We start from the raw sequence: 15,762 nt of genomic DNA, 5'->3' as shown, positions 1-15,762 counted from the left end.
ACACCTCTTAAAAATGCTACTTCGGGGCCTGCCTCATGACTCCGAACACTCGCAGCCGGCAACGTGGCAGCAAGCACCGCTGTTAAAGCACGCAAACCAGCCTTTCCCGGATTGGCATCTTTAAAAACATTGGCAGAAGAAATTCATTAAGAAGGATTGGAGGATTAAGAAGGATTTTCAAAACAAATGCCCTTTAAAAGGCCAAGGGCTTTGCCACATGACCCAGAGGGCATCCCTAATTACCAGCGCTCCGGCTCACTGCTGGTATCCGACGCAGCACCAGCCCAACGCAGAGCAGCTTTCCCATTCACCCAAGACCAAGGGTCCCGCTGCAGGCATCCCACGAGCCCCCCCCAGAGCATCACTAAACTGAGTGGTGTCTCCCACTTTTCCCCCCCAGTAGGTTGCTTTGAACAACTGGTTGCACTAGGAGCTGGAGAGCGTCGCTTATCGCCGGAAGGAAGCGGCAATCCGGGTAGCGGGAGGCTGCTGCTGCCCTTCGTGGACATCGCGTGCCACCCCACAAGGAGAACCAAGCTGCAGGGCTGTTGAAAGGCAGGAAGCCAACGGCTTGAAAAACAAGATGGATAGAGAATGTAGTTGGTTATTTCCTCATCTTAAAAAAAATTAAAAATAAGAGAAAAAAAGAAAAACTATAGCTCATCATAACTGTGAGAGCTAAGTTAGGGTTTTTTAGGAAAGTCATATGAGAAACTTGTGATTGAAATTGCACGGATCAGCAGCAGTGCAACAGCCACAGAACTTGGTTCTGCAAATCCTTTTATCAGTCTGAGCTGCCCCATGTGGAAACGGAGGCTCCAGAAGGACCATGGCTTCATGGTTCCTGCAAGAGCTCCTGCTCTGGTCGAGTTTCTCAGCCCTTCTCCTTTGAAACGAAAAAGCAGTGAACTGGCCTCAGTGCAAAGCCGACACGCAAGACCCCCCAGGGACCATGCCACAGGTCCAGCGCGGAGAGGCAAACTCCAGTTATGACACCCCTGGTGTCCAGCTCCAGGCCTCCCTTCAAAGTGAGGGATACCTCCACTCCGAGTCGATTCCCTTCGTATTTCAGGAAGCTTTGCCTTTGCCACCATGATAACAGAGGCTTAAGAACTGAACTTTTCTAGGGAAGACTCTCTGTTGCTTTCCAGACTTAGGAGCTAGTTCTCCCGTTCAACCCTCATTTCCCCAAATCATCAGTGAAAGAACGGGTGCTTCTAAGTAAGAGGTGCAGCAAAAGGGAGGACACTAGGCCAACCACAAGGCAAAAGGAGAAACACACAGCTTCGCTTGTTTCCAACAAACGACACCGCACAATAATATACAATTCAGTTTTAATAAGTAAATTCAGTTCTAGAAATTCTGCTAGGCGGAAGTGCCACTTCTTAAAAAAACAACATGTATTTTTTTCCACACTCACCCAAAATAAAGCATCCTTCATTGAAAAAAACACCGTGATCTTAATGGTTTCCTTTGCAGCCTTTACTTGTGTTTTGTTTCCACACACACCCACCCACACTAGCACAACCTAGCTCATAAGGGACAGCCAGGGAAAGATGTAGGTGCACTCCCCGGAGGCTGCAGTGATTAAGTTCCAGGAAAACTATAAAGGGCAAAAGCAGGATGTGCAATCCTCTAAGCTGCAAACGGTGCAAGAAATCTGTAGCGAGAACTCAAGTGGGTGCTGTGCTTGACTTTCACATTAAGTTTAAGATCGCACTCGATACCATCCTTCTGGAACAAAGGGCTCCTGTAAGGTAAGCCTTTGAAACAAGAAACTCATGCTAGCTTGCCCCAAATCAGTTGAAATCTGCACTCATTTGCCTGAAGGGCACTAAAAGGAAGCCAACACAGCAGCACTTGCATATTTGGTCTTTATACATCCTTTCCTATGGGGAAAACGCGCGGCAGTATAAATAGCAGCATTCTACAATACTGTCCCTTCACAGATCCGTCCCCAATCTTCGGGAAAGCAGCAGGCACAAGTACAAAGGGAGGCAGAGGAACTCACAGCTGTCGAACACCGCGTACGCCCCGAGCAGCAGCTTCGGAGCAGTGCAAGAGGGAGGAGGGTCCAGCTGTGTAGCCCCTTAGCACACCCCCAGCAGCACTGCACTTCCTGAGGTTGTCTTCATTAAGACTCTAGTTTTGGTATCGATTCGCTGTCGGCAGCCTCAGATTGCTGCCAGCAAGCAAAATCTGTGCAACAGAAGCAGCACGCATAGAAGGAAAAGGAATTGAAACCATCAATGTAATGCAAGTTACATGTGCACAGATAAAGCCTGAACGCCTTATCTCCGCATTCCTCACAAGGGACGATCCCTTATCATCAAGTCCTGCTTTGAAATCTGCTGATGACGTGTTGCCACTGAACAAAGGATGCATCAATTAATTGCACAGAACTAATTAGTTTGCCCTGGAAGGACCAGAAGCAGTGCTAAGCTTCAAAACAGCTGCAAAATTCAACTCAATGTTTTACCCTTGGACTTCAAGGCATGGCGCTTCAGAGTCCTGGTCCCCTACCAAAAATTTGTTCTTTGGAGCTGAAGGTGAAGGCAGGCCCAGCAGGTCCCTTACTTTGGGAAGGGGCTTGTTTGCTTGCACGTGAACAACACCTCAAACAGATTTTTGGGGACAGGCCAGCAATTCAGCCAAGCTGCATAGAGAACAGTGTGAAATGGACCCAGAGCTTTCAGATATCTCTGCCAGGATTCCCCAAAGTCAACAGCGATCCTTCTGCTTCCATTTGAAAGTTCGTGGTCCTTTCCACAGCTATGTATTTCACACAGGAAATCTGTCTGCACAACCACCTCTCACAGAAAATATTTGCCATGTCCTCAGGGCACGGACTTCTCTTTGGTTACCCCTCGCGCTGACGGGGTCGGCAGGGGTGGAGGCTCCGGGAAAGCCGTGGAGTTGGTACTGCAGTCCACGTAATGGTACTTTTCCAAGGCGCTCTGGGTCATGTGGCCAACGTATGAGAGCTTCACTGATGTTCTGAGAGAGAGAAGAGAAATTTAGGGAAGGATGGGACCAACATCAGGGATTTCTCTACTAAAATGTGAAAATTCAGGAGGTTTTGTGTTTGACACACAACTCCTCTTCCCCCTCAAAAGCTGTGGATCCTCTCAGATATCCATTCAAGTGCACCCAAGACTGCTCACTGCAGCGGGTGGGGATACACAGTGCTAGCAAACACAGACCCTAGAGCACACGACTAGTCATGAGAGCGCTCAGATTAGAATAACCTGCTGTCTTCTCCCCATTTCCTTTTTTTTTTTTTTTTTTTTAACCCAACTGTGTCAACTGGCATGAATTAAAGCTGACAACAGTGAGGCTGGGGCACCTGCCAAGCAGGATTCTCTTGATGGACCACAGGTTTGCTGCAGCAGCAATTCCCCTTTGAGTCAGGAGTAGAGAACAACGTACCTCATAAAAATCACTATGTTATGTACCTTGACCTTGGGAAACGTGCAGAAGAAACTGGAAGAGACCAAAACAAAGAAGTAGGTCAGCAGAGACTAAGCAGGGTTTAATGCACAAAAGAAATCTCAGAGACAGCCATGTTTCCCAGGTACCTTCTGATGACATTTTCCCTTTTGTGCTAACTCAGTTGGAGACATGGCCCAAAAAACCTCTTGATAAAGTGACCTATCAAGTTGTTTCTAACAAACAGCTACTTTCCATAAAACGGCAGAAAAAAAAAGTCTTTTCCAGAGTGAATTCTGATTAAAGCAGCTTAAACCTGCCCTCTCCCCAGTTATCCAGAAGAAATAGTAAATTCTTACTACACATAAGAGAAAGGTCCACCCATCTCCGCCTTCACAGTAAAATTCACCTGCAAAGGTAAAAGAAAAACACATTCACATACAGCTTAGTGACGCAGGAGACTCCCTCAGTATCAGTTTAAAACCATCCCTCTGAGAATCTTTCCTACTTTAGGTTCTCTTTTGGCTGGCGTGCACAAAGCACAGACTATTCCAGTGCTAAGACTATTTTGCCCACCAGAGCTTTGGGTATAGATAGATTATGATTAAGTTAACTTGCAACACTGCCTAATTTTGATATCTGGTGACACGAATAGCGTATGTGCAATGAAAGACTAATACCAGTTTGTCACTCAGCGGCTGGATGTGGGAGACGTTGGTGATCTGCTGGGTTCCAACGACAGTGTTCATGTACTGCACCTGGCTAGTCAGGCTGGTCACTGTAACCGAGTAGAAGTTGGAGTTTTTGATCCTTAAGGTGGCCTGTTTTGAGAGAGAGAGGGGAAACATGAGTAGTGGTGGCCTCTCTCGCAGCTCAGCAGCAAAATCTCTCCCCTCGCAAACACAGATGCGCCAAAACTTTACCGTGATGGCAAGAACGACAACGGAGTTCTTCTTGTCAAACCAAACTCGAACCACTTTAATGCCATCATCATCCACAAGGACAGAGTGCGGAAACAGAAAGAAAACCACCAGCCCCGATATCAGAAGGCAGAGCAGCACCGACAGCAGGACATACTGCTTCCTGGAAGAGGCAGGAAAAGGTTTCACATCCTTTGCCCTAACACAGCATCTGCAACTGCAAGATTACCTCGTAATCTAAAATTCAGCCTAGCCAACAAACAACTACTATCTGCTCTTCCCTGGGAAAGACACAAAAGTGCTGCTCTTACATTTTCGATATCTGATATTACTCAAAACCGTTGCTCTTCACACAGTTTATTTTTTGGTAATGAGTAACCAGAGAATCATTGTTGGCCCTATAATGTTTTCCACAATTTAGAGTTTTCGCTGCTGGTAAACCAGCTTCTTTTCAAAAGCTTCAGTGAAGGGCACAGGGACAAAGGGTATGAGTAGTATCATTGTTTCTGCGTTCACCCCTACAGTGGGATTTGACAGGAAGTATTTAAAGTTACATTTTAAACTGTATTTATTGGCATACTTAGACTAAAACAAAAACACTAGATGAAGGAAAGACTGCAGACTGGGTGAAATGTTTAGCCGTGGCCATAAATGACAAAGAGCCCCATTTACTCTTCGCAAAGACATAATTACACTCAGACTATGCACTTACGTTCTCTGTGGACGTAGCCGTTGGTCAGTGTAGGGTATCAGAGCCACCAGCTCATTTACCTGCTCTGGAAAGCAAAAGGAGCACGTTAGCTCTGTTCACTTGCAAGGTCACTCTTCTTTGCAAGGATCATCACATTTTTGGGACGCTGGTGAACTCTAGGCAAGGTTTATTCACAGCCCTCTGCCAGGCAAGAATCTGGCTTTTGTAAAGTGCTCGTGCTTCTTATACATCAACACAGAAAGAAGCAAACAACAAGCGTGAAAAACAAATTTAAAAAGCACTTCTAAAAACAATGCTGGTGTTATTTTTGAAGAAGAGTCTATAATAAAGTTATTTCACATAAATAAGGAAGATTTTTGCCCTGCTCAAATGGTATTTAAGTCTGAATGGAGATAGTCACCTGTGGGAATGCAGCCAGTGCCTTGGCAAGTGGGACAGGTGATGCTGTCCTGACCTGTGAATTCAACGTACGGAAACTTGGCAATGTCTTCCTCACGATCCCGGCTATCGAGTAAGTCATCATCATCATCAGCGTTCTTCCTCTGCCTTGAGGCAGCATTGTTAGCAGAGAGGGAATAGAGAGAACCCATCGCAGCTGCTGCAGAAAAGCTGCATAGCCTAAGACAGGAGATAGCAAGGGCAGTAAAGGTCATTAAAGAGGCTCTCGATCTGCTTCCGGCAGACAAGGAAATCTCACCCAACTACAGATATGAAGGGCGTCACTGGCCACAGGACGCCTCCCTCAGACAGCTCCCCGCAGGGACCAACCCCCCCCATCCCCCTCTAAATATCCCCCCCAAAAGGGTTCCATGTCCCCTCAGACACCCCTGAAAAGAGAGACCATTCCCCCTCCCCACAGGGACCCATCCCCTAAAACCTGCAAAACCTGAGATACCCTCCTCAAGGATCCCTCAACAGAAGCCCGTTCCCACACAGCCCCTGCAAAAACACAGACCCCCTCAGAAACCCCCCCAGGGACCTGTCCCCCAGCACCCACCACAGAAACCCCCCCGCAGAGAGACCTATGCCCCCTCAGAACCCAGAAAATGACAGACCACCCCTTCCGAGCCCCCCCCCCAGAGACTCACACCCCCTCAGAGGTCCCCAAAAGAGACATACACCCCCCAGATGTCCCCAAGAAGAGGCCCCCTCCCCAGGCAGTTCCCCTCAGGGATCCATCCCCCAACACTCACCACAGAGACACCCCCCCCCCAAAGACCCAGGTCCTCTCAGAACCCCCCCAAAAGGGACAAACCCCCACAGAACTGCCCCAGAACAGACCCATGTCCCCCTGAAACTTCACCCCAAAAAAGAGACACCCCCAAACACCCTCCCAAAAAGAGACCCTCCCCCGACATCCTCCCCCAGCACAGAGACCTCTCCCCCACAGAGAGACCCCTCAGACTCCCCAGAAAGAGACACCTGCCAAAACCCCCTCAAAAAAGAGACCTCGCCTTCAGACACCCCCCAAAAACACACGCTCCCCCCTCAAATACCCCCCCAAAAAAGAGCCGCCCCCCAGCCCGGCCCCGCCTGGCCCGGCCCCTCAGACCCGCCGCCGCCACCGCCTCCCTCCGCGCGCGCAGCCGCCGTCGCTATGACAACGCCCAGCGCCAGCCGCGGGCGGAGCCAAGCCCTGGCCCCGCCCCGCCAGCGGCGCACGCGCAAAGCGGGACGCGCGGCGGGCGGGGCGGAAAGGGCGGGCTTCCGCGGGGCCCGCCCCCTCGTAACGCCAGCGCCCCCGCCCCGCGCGCGCGCACAACGAAGGGGCGGGGCCTCCCCTCCCGGCGAGGTAAGTGGGCGAGGCTCGAGGCGGTGACGCAACGCCACGCCCGGGCGTGCCGCTCCCTTAGTGCGCCTGCGCCGAGTCGCGGCAGGGCGGTGACCACAACCACACCCGTTAGGGCGTGGCAGACAATGCGCATGCGCCGGAGCCACGCGGGCGGTGCCCGCTCGCGGGGGGGGGGTTGATGAGCTAAGCAGGGCGTGTCTTATCGCGCATGCGCACTGACGGCCTCTACGCAGCGGTCGGGCGCGCACGCGCGAGCCCCTTGCAGCCGCGCGCATGCGCACGGACCGCACGGGGGCCGCACGGGGGCGCGCATGCGCCGTAAGGCTCCAGTGGGGCCCAGTATGAGGGGCGGCCGCCCCAGTACGAGAGCGGCGCGCACCAGTAGGAGCCGTGATGCCCGTAGGTAGGCGCTGCTCGCCTGTGTAACGCTCAGCGCCCGGGATAAGGCACCGCACCGAGGTGCCGGCAGCCCTGGGCCTGCGCGTGGTAGGTGTCATGATGTGTGTCGGTGCTCAGCCAGGGCCGAGCCGTGGGCCGGGCCCCGGGGCTGCACCGAGCCGCCGTGGGTCCGGTCTGGTGACCGAGGAGAGCCCTGAGGCTGGACCCAGGGCCACCCCGAGCTGCCGTGGGTCCGGCCTGGTGACCAGGGAGAGCCATGAGGTGCCACACTGGGCCCCGGGCCCTAAAATGGCGTGGCGAGGGCTGCTGGCACGGCGTTTCTGCAATTCTTGTCACCACAACACCCCCATGGGCCCCCCAGTGTTGTGCACGCGCTTTCTGCACCTCTCTGCAGCTGTTAAAAGACTAAACCTGAGTTTCCGCAAGCTCCCGCAGACAAATTATCCAAATGATCCCAGCATTTAAGGTGACGGCTCCACGCGAGCGGGGGGAAATTGCCTCCATTTGGATGCGATTTGCAGTAACTGGGTACACCGGGTTCCCGCGCGGTCGCTGACGCCCGGCGGCTGGGGCCGCTGAGCACCGATGTGCTTGGCACACGGCCAGGTTGCTCGGGGCCGCCCTGGCAGCGAGCGGTTCCCACCTCGAGGCAGCTCATCCAGATAAAATTTGTCTTTCCCAGTTGTGGAGCCAAGTCTGCCTTCTGCCGGCCACCCAAACGGGAAGCAGGAAAGCCGCCGCTTTGCCCCGAAACAACCCCGGCGAATTGCTGAGGGGAGGCTCGCGCCAGCGGCCGCTTAGAGAAAGTTTTTTAGAGAAAATTGCAAAGTTTCCCCCCTCAGAAAACCCAAGGCGAAGGTCAGCGGGAAGTTGTGAGCGGCCTCAGCCCGGCCGAGCCCAGCCCGCGTCGCCCCGCGCTGCCTGGAAACGCTCGTGGCGGAAACGCTGCCGAGCGTTGATCTTTGCTCCGTCTCCCTGATTGTCCCTGTGCAAACCCTCCTGACTTTATTTTCTTTTTTTCAGTTTTATGGCTGGAAAACTGTCACCTGGCACCTGTTTGCCCCTGCTTTGGCAGAGCTCAGCCCGGCGTGGGCTGTACCGAACCCGGCTACCGCCGAGGGCGTCCCGTCTGCTCCCACCCGACCGTGCCAAACCCCTCCGAAGACGAATAAATAATTGCTGGGGCAATTTCTCAGCGTCCTCGATCAATGCGGTTCCCCAAGGACGAGCAGCACCACATCCTGGAAATGCTCTGTGATGCTGTGGAGCATCTGGGAAGTTTCTAAAGCTCAAATTTACAGGGAAAAGGAGTCAAAACTGCCCTTCCCTCCCATTGCCCTCAGCCTGATAGCTCTGAAAAAGGAGGCAAAATAGTCAGTTTGGGTCTACAGGAGGAAAAATGGTCAATTTGGGTCTTTCAAGGTTTGTGACTTTGGGTACATGGGACCAGGCTGGGCTACAGGGTGAGCCTGGACGTGGGTCTTCCCAGCCTGCACTTTCCCCCTGGGTAACGCGGGGACCGAATAACGCAGAGCTATGCCCCAAACCGGCCAGCCGACGTTTATAAACCCGGCGGCGCTGCGGATCAACAACATCCCGTGCAAACTGTCGTTTTTCTGCCGCTATAAACGTGAGATCTCAGTGGAAAACTGAATTCCTTCCCCTCATAAGCTACAGCTGCTTAACCAAAACCATAAAAATAAAGTTTATTGCAAGAAAATATTCCCAATAACCTTGCATGCTCAAGGGATAGATGCCTCCCGAGCACCAGGGACTTGCTCTGTATCCGCTCTCCTCGCTGCCAACTTCTGCTGCTGGTGGAAACTTTATGGATCATTTATTCTCTCCTTCCCAGGAGCAAAATGCCAGCGTGATGGAGGTTTCCTGGCTCGCCGTTCGCGAGATGCTAATTGCCTGCCCGTAATTGTCACTGATGGATGTCTGTGCATCTCTGATCACTCCCGAGCCGAGTGGGGGGATAGCCAGGAACCGGCTCTCCGCAGGCTGGAGCGAAGGTGCTGGGCACTGGCCCTCAGGACCCTACGGGGCAGGAGGCAGAAGGGGCAGATGCGGGATCGAGCTGCCACCCAAAACCACCCGCACAGACGGACACTACAAACTGCGCAGGGAAAGGAGAGCCTGCACTGAGCCCCACGGCGCAGGCTGGAGGGTGATCTCAATCCCGTATTAGATGCCGGAGAATCCCAAGGGACAGAGCTGCCTGTGTGCTCATTGCACCAGCGGGATTTTGCAACGACTTCCCGAGAAGTCTGCTGCCCGGAGGATGAATCGAGCGTGTGAGTCACCCCAGAGAAAGCCAGAGGATCCCGCGCTTATGCTGCTGCGAGAAGCAGGCACGGAGCCGGGAGTGGATCGCTCCCAGGGAGGCGCGCAGGGACCCGGGTGTCCAAGATGGTCCCGCGCTCCGGGTTTCGGCGAAGGGGGCGGCTGCGCCCGCGCAGTCGCTGCCGAGCGTCTCCCGGGAGCGTTCGCCTGCCCACGCAACCAGCCCTATTACCCCCATTAGCTCCCAGCTACAAAGTGGTTCCCATTAGTTGCGTTTTCGGAGGCATCGTTTTTTCCCGTTTTGTTTCGTGCAGAAAGTGATGTTTTTCCTGTGCACTTTTCCCAGGGCTGGACCATGCCCCAGGAAGAGCATCCGAAGAGGATTTTCCCCCTCTCCCCTCTTCTTCCCCCTCTAGACACCTTGTTGCTCCTGTCCCAGGCTGCGACACCCCCAGTTTAGCTCCCTTTTTTTAAAGGAGCTGATACAGGTCGCAGCACGACCCCGTGCCACAGCAGCACTGGCGGAGCAGAGGGGCAACGTGCCGTCGTGTGCAGCTGGGAATAACCCCGCCGTCACGTTTCCCTAGCCCGGCAGCGCTCCTTTTAATGCAAATGGCTGCAACTTTAGGGACTTTTACAGCCAAAGTCCTGGAGGGACAAACTGAATCATGGTGGGGTTAAATGACTTGCCTGGGGCCGAACAGGAAGCCTGTGGCAGAGGAGGGCTTCGATTCCTCCCTCTCGCAAAGTCGTGCACCAGCTGCTGAGCCATCATTTCTCTCCCTTAACGCTGGCGTTTCCCAGTAAAGACTGAGCAAAACGAGAGCTGAAACTCTTTAATGTCGTCAACCTGCAAGAAAGTGAGGTTTCAGGGTAAACAAGCAAGCAAAGCCAGGCGCTCAAGCCTGTCGATTGGTAAAATCGCTCTGTGCCAGCCTGCAAAGCGCCTGGGCATGGAGGGGCCTGTTGTCTGAGCGCTGAGTAGCATTAATACTGCTCGCCCACGCTACAGGCAGTTGCTGTTTGCATCGCACGCGTTGCATCAATGCAAGATTTCGGGCCTCGCGTCCATCTCTGCGCATCCTTTTGGATCAACGCGGGAGGGGTTTTGCCCGCTCGCACAGCTCTTTGCACAGCTCTCCCCGCCGCGCGGCTCGCTCTTCCCCACGGACGCGGAGGGAAATTGGTGATGCTCTTACGCATAGTTATCCCGCGGCCCCAGAGCGACGGGACGCGGTGGGCAAGCGGATCGAGGCGGGAAGGTGCGCGGCTGGTGAGAGCTGGCAGCCCAAGCCCTGCGCAAGATCCAGCCCTGTCTTTCCCCGTGTGAGCGCGGCAAAGGCAGCGACAAGGCAGCCAGGGTTCAAGGGAAGAGCCGGATAACAGCTAGAAGCCACCACAGGCCACAACGAGGGTGCAGGTTAAAACTCTCGTCGGTGTAAAGCCTTCCTCATAGCTTCAGGCACAAACTGGTCCACGCGCACGAGGACAGCAGGGTTTGGCAGCAGAGCTGTCTTTTATTGGGCTGAGGAGCACGTTGCACCACTACAGACAAGTCGAGGTCAGTGGGTAAATCTGCTGCGTTAAGGTTTAAGACACAGGTTAACCTTGCAAACGGCCGCGGTGGTTTAAAACGCTGCTCCCAACTCCCCCGTGCGAACCAGCGCTCCCGTGGCAAAGCGACGGGACAGGGCACGCGCAGCGCTCCTCAGCCGCTCCAGCGCAACGTCCCCCCAGCCGCTGCGGGAGCGCCTGCCCGTGGCCTCTCCCCGCTCCCCCAAAAGTTCTGCGCTGCCGAATTGTCTTTAGCGAACTCCCAGTTCCTCCCAGATGTTTTTTGTCTCTGATTGGCCTCATTAAATCAATTTAAAAACGTTTAGCAAAACGTTTTCCCCAGGCAAATTAAAGCAGTTGAACTTGCTGATTACGGTTCAGGGGTGGTGATTGCTGTCTGCCGTGACGCTGGCTCGGCCGCCCTCGCTGTCTCCCTACTCGAGAGGTTCACTCCCCCGCTATGCATCATTTTTTCCCAGAGTTTTGGGTTTAGGGGACATGTAATAAACTTTGGGAACATCACGGCAGGGGCTTACTTGAAGCATTGCTCCCTCTTCTGTCAAACGTTGCTGGTTCCTCTCCGCACTCGGCAACGTGTTTCTAAGGAGGGAAAGCGAGGAAGCGTCAAACAGCCCGAGTGTTTTCAGACCTGGGGTGTAACATGTCTGGGCAATCGAGCAGCTTTGGGTTGGGGCTGCGACACCAGCAAAACCTGCTCATCCCAAACCCCCACGCTCCGGTTTGACTCACGTCACCAGTAATGCGATTTTTGGGTGGCCGAGGTCCATACTTGCGGCCCGGCTGGGAGGAGGGACGGCAGCAAACACCGCTCAGCTCGCCCGGCTGTTTGCGGGTGATAGTCCCTGTCGGCTGGGACTCGGGGCAGCTGGAAGGACCCTCTGTCACCGTCCCGTGCTGCTGCACTGCCTGGAGACCTCAAATACCACCCAGGTCCTGCAGCGACAGCCAAAACCAGGCGTCCTGCAGGATGCCGTCCCCCAGACCCCTTCCCGTCCCCCTGGGGTGTCTATGGGAGTCTGGGAGCCCCCAGCGAGGGCTTCGCAGCAGGCTCAGCTCCCGCCTGGGCCATGAAGCCACCGCCTCAGTGGCACGCCAAGGGTGCCGCGGGACTAGCCGCGCTCGGGGCAGCCAGAGCAACCTGGAGGCTGCGAACAGTCGCGTCTCTGCCAGGAACCTGCCCACCTTTGGCCGTACACGTTTCTGGCGCTTGGAGCTGTGCCTAGGACGTTAGCAGACACTAACTAGCCTCCTCTAGTCCGGAGGCAGAGGATGAATCAGCTCTCCTTCTCCCATTAATCTGATCTAAGCATCAGAAAAATACGCGAACTCTCTCAAAGCTGTTATCAGATAAAGGATTTGCCGTGTGCGCTGGCAGGGCTCTTAGGTGTCCTTCCGAAAACAGGAGAGGAAGATGAGCCCTGCACGTACCATGAGCAAGACGGAGTTAGTTTGCTGTGTGACAAATTTAGCGATTGCTCCCGGTGCGTGGTGGCTTCTTAGAAATCTGTAAGGGAAGCAGCCTCTGAACCACTGCCAGCTCCAGTGATGGAGCTGTGCAACACTTGGACTTGCAGGAGGAGGAGAAATACGGCAGGGTCACCCAAACGTGCTCGGGACCCCGCAGGACCCCGTGTTACGGGGAAACAGCTTGCCAGGGCCTGCTGGAGAGGACGCCAGTGTTTGTCCCTGTCCCAGTAAGGGCCAAACCGCAGGCCGGGTAAGCAGAAGCGAATGCCACGCAGGCTGCTGCTCCAGGGCTCCCGGCCCTCCAGCGCCGCGGTGCTGCCCCGACCCCCCCTGTGCTCTTTGGGATGATCGCACCCCAAAAAGCCATACCCCGAAAGCCCCCACCATACCCCAGAAGCTGCTGATGGAGCTCAGGGTTCCCTGCGAGCCGTGGGCGTGGGGCAGCATGGTGGAGGGCTGGGCTTGTAGCCGTGGCCGGGCTGGGCTGGGCTGGGGAGGGGTCCCGACCCGGGCTGGAGGGTCCCGGCCGGGCCCGGGACCCTCCCGCAGAGCAGGCACCCACGTGCGATCTCCCGCCAGCCCGCGCCCCGCCCCTAGAGGGCGGGGCTTGGTGCCACGTGGGCCTTATAAGGCATCGGTGGGCGGGGCTGAGGGGGCACCTCGCCCCATTCGGGGGCGTGGCCGCGGCGCCGCGGCGCTAGCATTGGCGGGGCGGTGGGCGGGGCCTCGGCGAGGGGCGGGGCGCGGAGCCGGCCGGTTCCCGTCAAAAGGCGGCTCCGGGGCAGCGGCGGGTGGAAGGAGGGGGCAGCGGTGCCCGGGAGTGCAGGTAGCGGGGCCCGGGCTGGGGGCACCGGGGGGCCGCGGCGAGGGCGCTTCTGGGGGATAAACCCTCCCCGCTGCCCGCCGCGGATCGGCCCGCGGGGGCCCCGGTGCCCACCGGGGCACGGGTTGGGGGGGGGGGGCACGTCTATGGGGAAACCCCTCTCCGGGGACACGGAGGGGACTCTGCTGCCCCCTATGGAAGGGGGGGGACAGGTGGGGTCACCCTCTGTGCTGCATGTCCTGCTCTGGTTTTGAGGTCCTGTGTGGGTTTTGGGGGGGCTCCCCCGCTGCCCTGTGTCCCCCCAACCTGGGGGGGCATGTGAGAATTTTGGGGGCCCCATTGGACCCTGTATCCCCCCCCTGGTTTGTGGGTCTTGTGTATATTTGCCCCCTTCCCCCAGTACTCCATGCCCCCCTAAGGTCGGTGGTACTGTAAATGTATGGGGGGGGCCCCTGTGCCCCCCCCAACTTGGAGGTCCCACGTGTGGGGGGACAGAAGAGTTTCCCCTCACTCCTCCTTCTAATGGGGTCTCAAGGGCTGGAAATGGGGTCCTCTTGCTGTAGGGGGGTTGCCAGGCCCCCCCCCATGCTCTGCCCCCCCATGTGTTGGGGGTGGGGGTCCCTAGTGCTGCCCTGTCCCAGGTCTGTTCCCCCCCCTTTGCTGAGCCCAGAAATGGGGGTTCAGCTTGGAGCTGTGGGGTGCCCCTTGGTGGCGGGGGGGGGCACAACTGTGTGACTCCTCCCCGAGCCCCTTGCGAGCTTCACCCTCCTGCCACCGGCCCCGGGGTCCCCGTGGCGGGACGCAGCCCTCACCCGCTCTCCCTGCCACGTCCCTTCGGGTCTCCGATCACCTCGCACCACTGCCTTCCCTGCTCTCTCCGAATCCGTGACACCAGTGACTTATCCGGGTGCTATGCAGGGGGGGATCGGCCCGCCGAGGCGTTGGGGTGCTTAAACTGGGCTTTAGGGTCTCCAGCCGGTCTCTTATCAACAGGAGGGTCTCTGACTCGGATAAGGACCTGGTTAACGATCAGCTTTAACGCACATCTTAAAGTCGAGCTCCCAATTAAGTGCGTTTCGAAGGTGTGGGGGGAGATAGCGAATGCCAGACCGAAATCCAGCTGCGGCACTAACTGTGCTCCTTTCTCCTCTCTCCCTGATTCCCCAGTGGCTTTTTCAGCTGGGGCCGAGTGATCTCATCTGCCGGGTCGGCTGTGACTGCCAGAATCCCTCGTCGTCCGTGAATTCCCAGCGCAAAGAGAAAGTGAAGGTATCTTTCCACATCCCCTACACAGAGGGAGAAGGGGGTTTCTTTCCCTAAACTGAGCAGGGCACCCCTGGGTCAGGAATGAGCACCCAAAGGGACCTGGGGGGGGGGTACTGGGTGGCTGGTTTAGGACAGGTGGAGGTGGCGGTTCCCGGTGGTGAGCCGTGCCTTCCTCTCCTCCCCTCCTTCAAGCCCTGAGCCGGCCCATAGAGGCTGGGGCTGGAGCCTTCAGCAGTAAAAGTTTCTTCAGAAACTGGTTTTCGCGAGAAATCAGCCCTGGGTTTGCAGCATTTTGTGGCATGTTCTCCTCCCACACGAGGAGCTGGGCAGTGACTCATCTTCCTCGGAGGACTCCGGTAAAAGAGCCCCAGCGATTTCGGGGCAATGTGCGTTTCCTTCCGAAGGGAGACGTCTGCTCGGTGTCCAGCTCCCGTCTCTGTCTGCACACCCCGTCGGCGCTTCCTCCGTGTCCGCCGGGGAGCGAGGGCGAGCCGGGCCGGCTGGGTTAGTGCTGCGAGTGCTGCCGCACGGGTTGGGGGGGGGGGGGGGAGGCTGAAGAATATTTAACCTGTCAGCTCTGGTGGGGGGGAGGTTAGGCTATAACTACTCACTGATACAAAACTTCTTCCTCCTCCAATGCAGCCGGCTACTGAGTCAAATCAGTCTGGGTTTGTAGCTGTTGGCCATGCTATAATTTCTGGGTGTATTGCGTTAAAGTGTACTTAAGTGGGAGCTAGATTTCCCTGGATGTAGCAGGAGATTTATCAGGGCAACAGGCAGAATGAGAGCTGCTTCCCTCCCTTTTCAGAGTCCTTCCTAAAGCTGCTTCAACCTGTGCTGCGAACTGCTTGGTGTTTTGGTATATCAGTGCCTTGCCCCTCTGCTTGTCCCTTACCAGGTGACTGTCCTCAAGTCAATAGGGTTTTGCATGTGTCTCGGCCGGTTGCCCCTCGCAGCCCGGGGGGGGACAGCGAGGTCTGGGTCCTCGCTCGCAATCGAAGCGCTCTCCGCAGTGCAAGCACCTGATGCGACTGCAATCTAGTACCTGGTGGTGTGGATGTCCCAGGTGAGCATCTCTCTCAAATATGCCAGG

At 55.9% G+C, this 15,762-nt stretch overlaps 3 protein-coding genes across 6 annotated transcripts in view; 1 reads left to right on the top strand and 2 right to left on the bottom strand.

The window, feature by feature from the left end:
- The window catches only part of LOC106491476 (zinc finger protein 345-like), a 154,376-nt gene that overhangs the window by 82,658 nt on the left and 55,956 nt on the right, over window positions 1–15,762 (bottom strand). The gene's annotated exons all lie outside the window — the stretch shown is intronic.
- On the bottom strand, window positions 1,318–6,644 carry TMEM106C (transmembrane protein 106C). Of its 4 annotated transcripts, none has more exons than XM_067314129.1 (8): window positions 6,614–6,644; window positions 5,462–5,679; window positions 5,062–5,125; window positions 4,353–4,512; window positions 4,110–4,250; window positions 3,789–3,838; window positions 3,430–3,483; window positions 1,318–2,997 (listed from the first exon to the last, which is right to left on the bottom strand). In XM_067314129.1, the coding sequence occupies exons 2-8, from the start codon at window positions 5,649–5,651 to the stop codon at window positions 2,838–2,840; spliced, it is 819 nt and encodes a 272-aa protein (XP_067170230.1). In that variant the 5' UTR covers window positions 5,652–5,679; window positions 6,614–6,644; the 3' UTR covers window positions 1,318–2,837. The 4 variants fall into 4 exon arrangements, with proteins under 4 accessions (XP_067170230.1, XP_067170232.1, XP_067170231.1 ...); XM_067314131.1 differs by lacking the exon at window positions 6,614–6,644 and adding an exon at window positions 6,484–6,490; XM_067314130.1 differs by lacking the exon at window positions 6,614–6,644 and adding an exon at window positions 5,957–6,010.
- VDR (vitamin D receptor) overlaps window positions 14,596–15,762 on the top strand; it is a 36,544-nt gene continuing 35,377 nt past the window's right edge. The window contains exon 1 of the mRNA XM_067314126.1: window positions 14,596–14,672. The gene's annotated coding sequence lies outside the window, so the exon portion shown is untranslated. The remainder of the gene's footprint in view (window positions 14,673–15,762) is intronic.

This window comes from Apteryx mantelli, chromosome 33, assembly GCF_036417845.1.
Source record: "Apteryx mantelli isolate bAptMan1 chromosome 33, bAptMan1.hap1, whole genome shotgun sequence".
NCBI lineage: Eukaryota > Metazoa > Chordata > Aves > Apterygiformes > Apterygidae > Apteryx > Apteryx mantelli.
Note: the sequence above shows the minus strand (reverse complement) of the source record. Positions and strands in the feature narration are given on the sequence as shown.

Excerpts from the sequence above, each read along its gene's own strand:
- TMEM106C (XM_013942262.2), bottom strand. The coding sequence starts at position 5,714 with ATGACCTTTACTGCCCTTGCTATCTCCTGTCTTAGGCTATGCAGCTTT. Across the intron at positions 4,513-5,061 it reads CGGCTACGTCCACAGAGAAC|GAAGCAGTATGTCCTGCTGT; the intron begins GTAAGTGCATAG and ends TGCCTCTTCCAG. Across the intron at positions 3,484-3,788 it reads GGACCTTTCTCTTATGTGTA|TTTCTTCTGCACGTTTCCCA; the intron begins GTAAGAATTTAC and ends GGTCTCTTCCAG.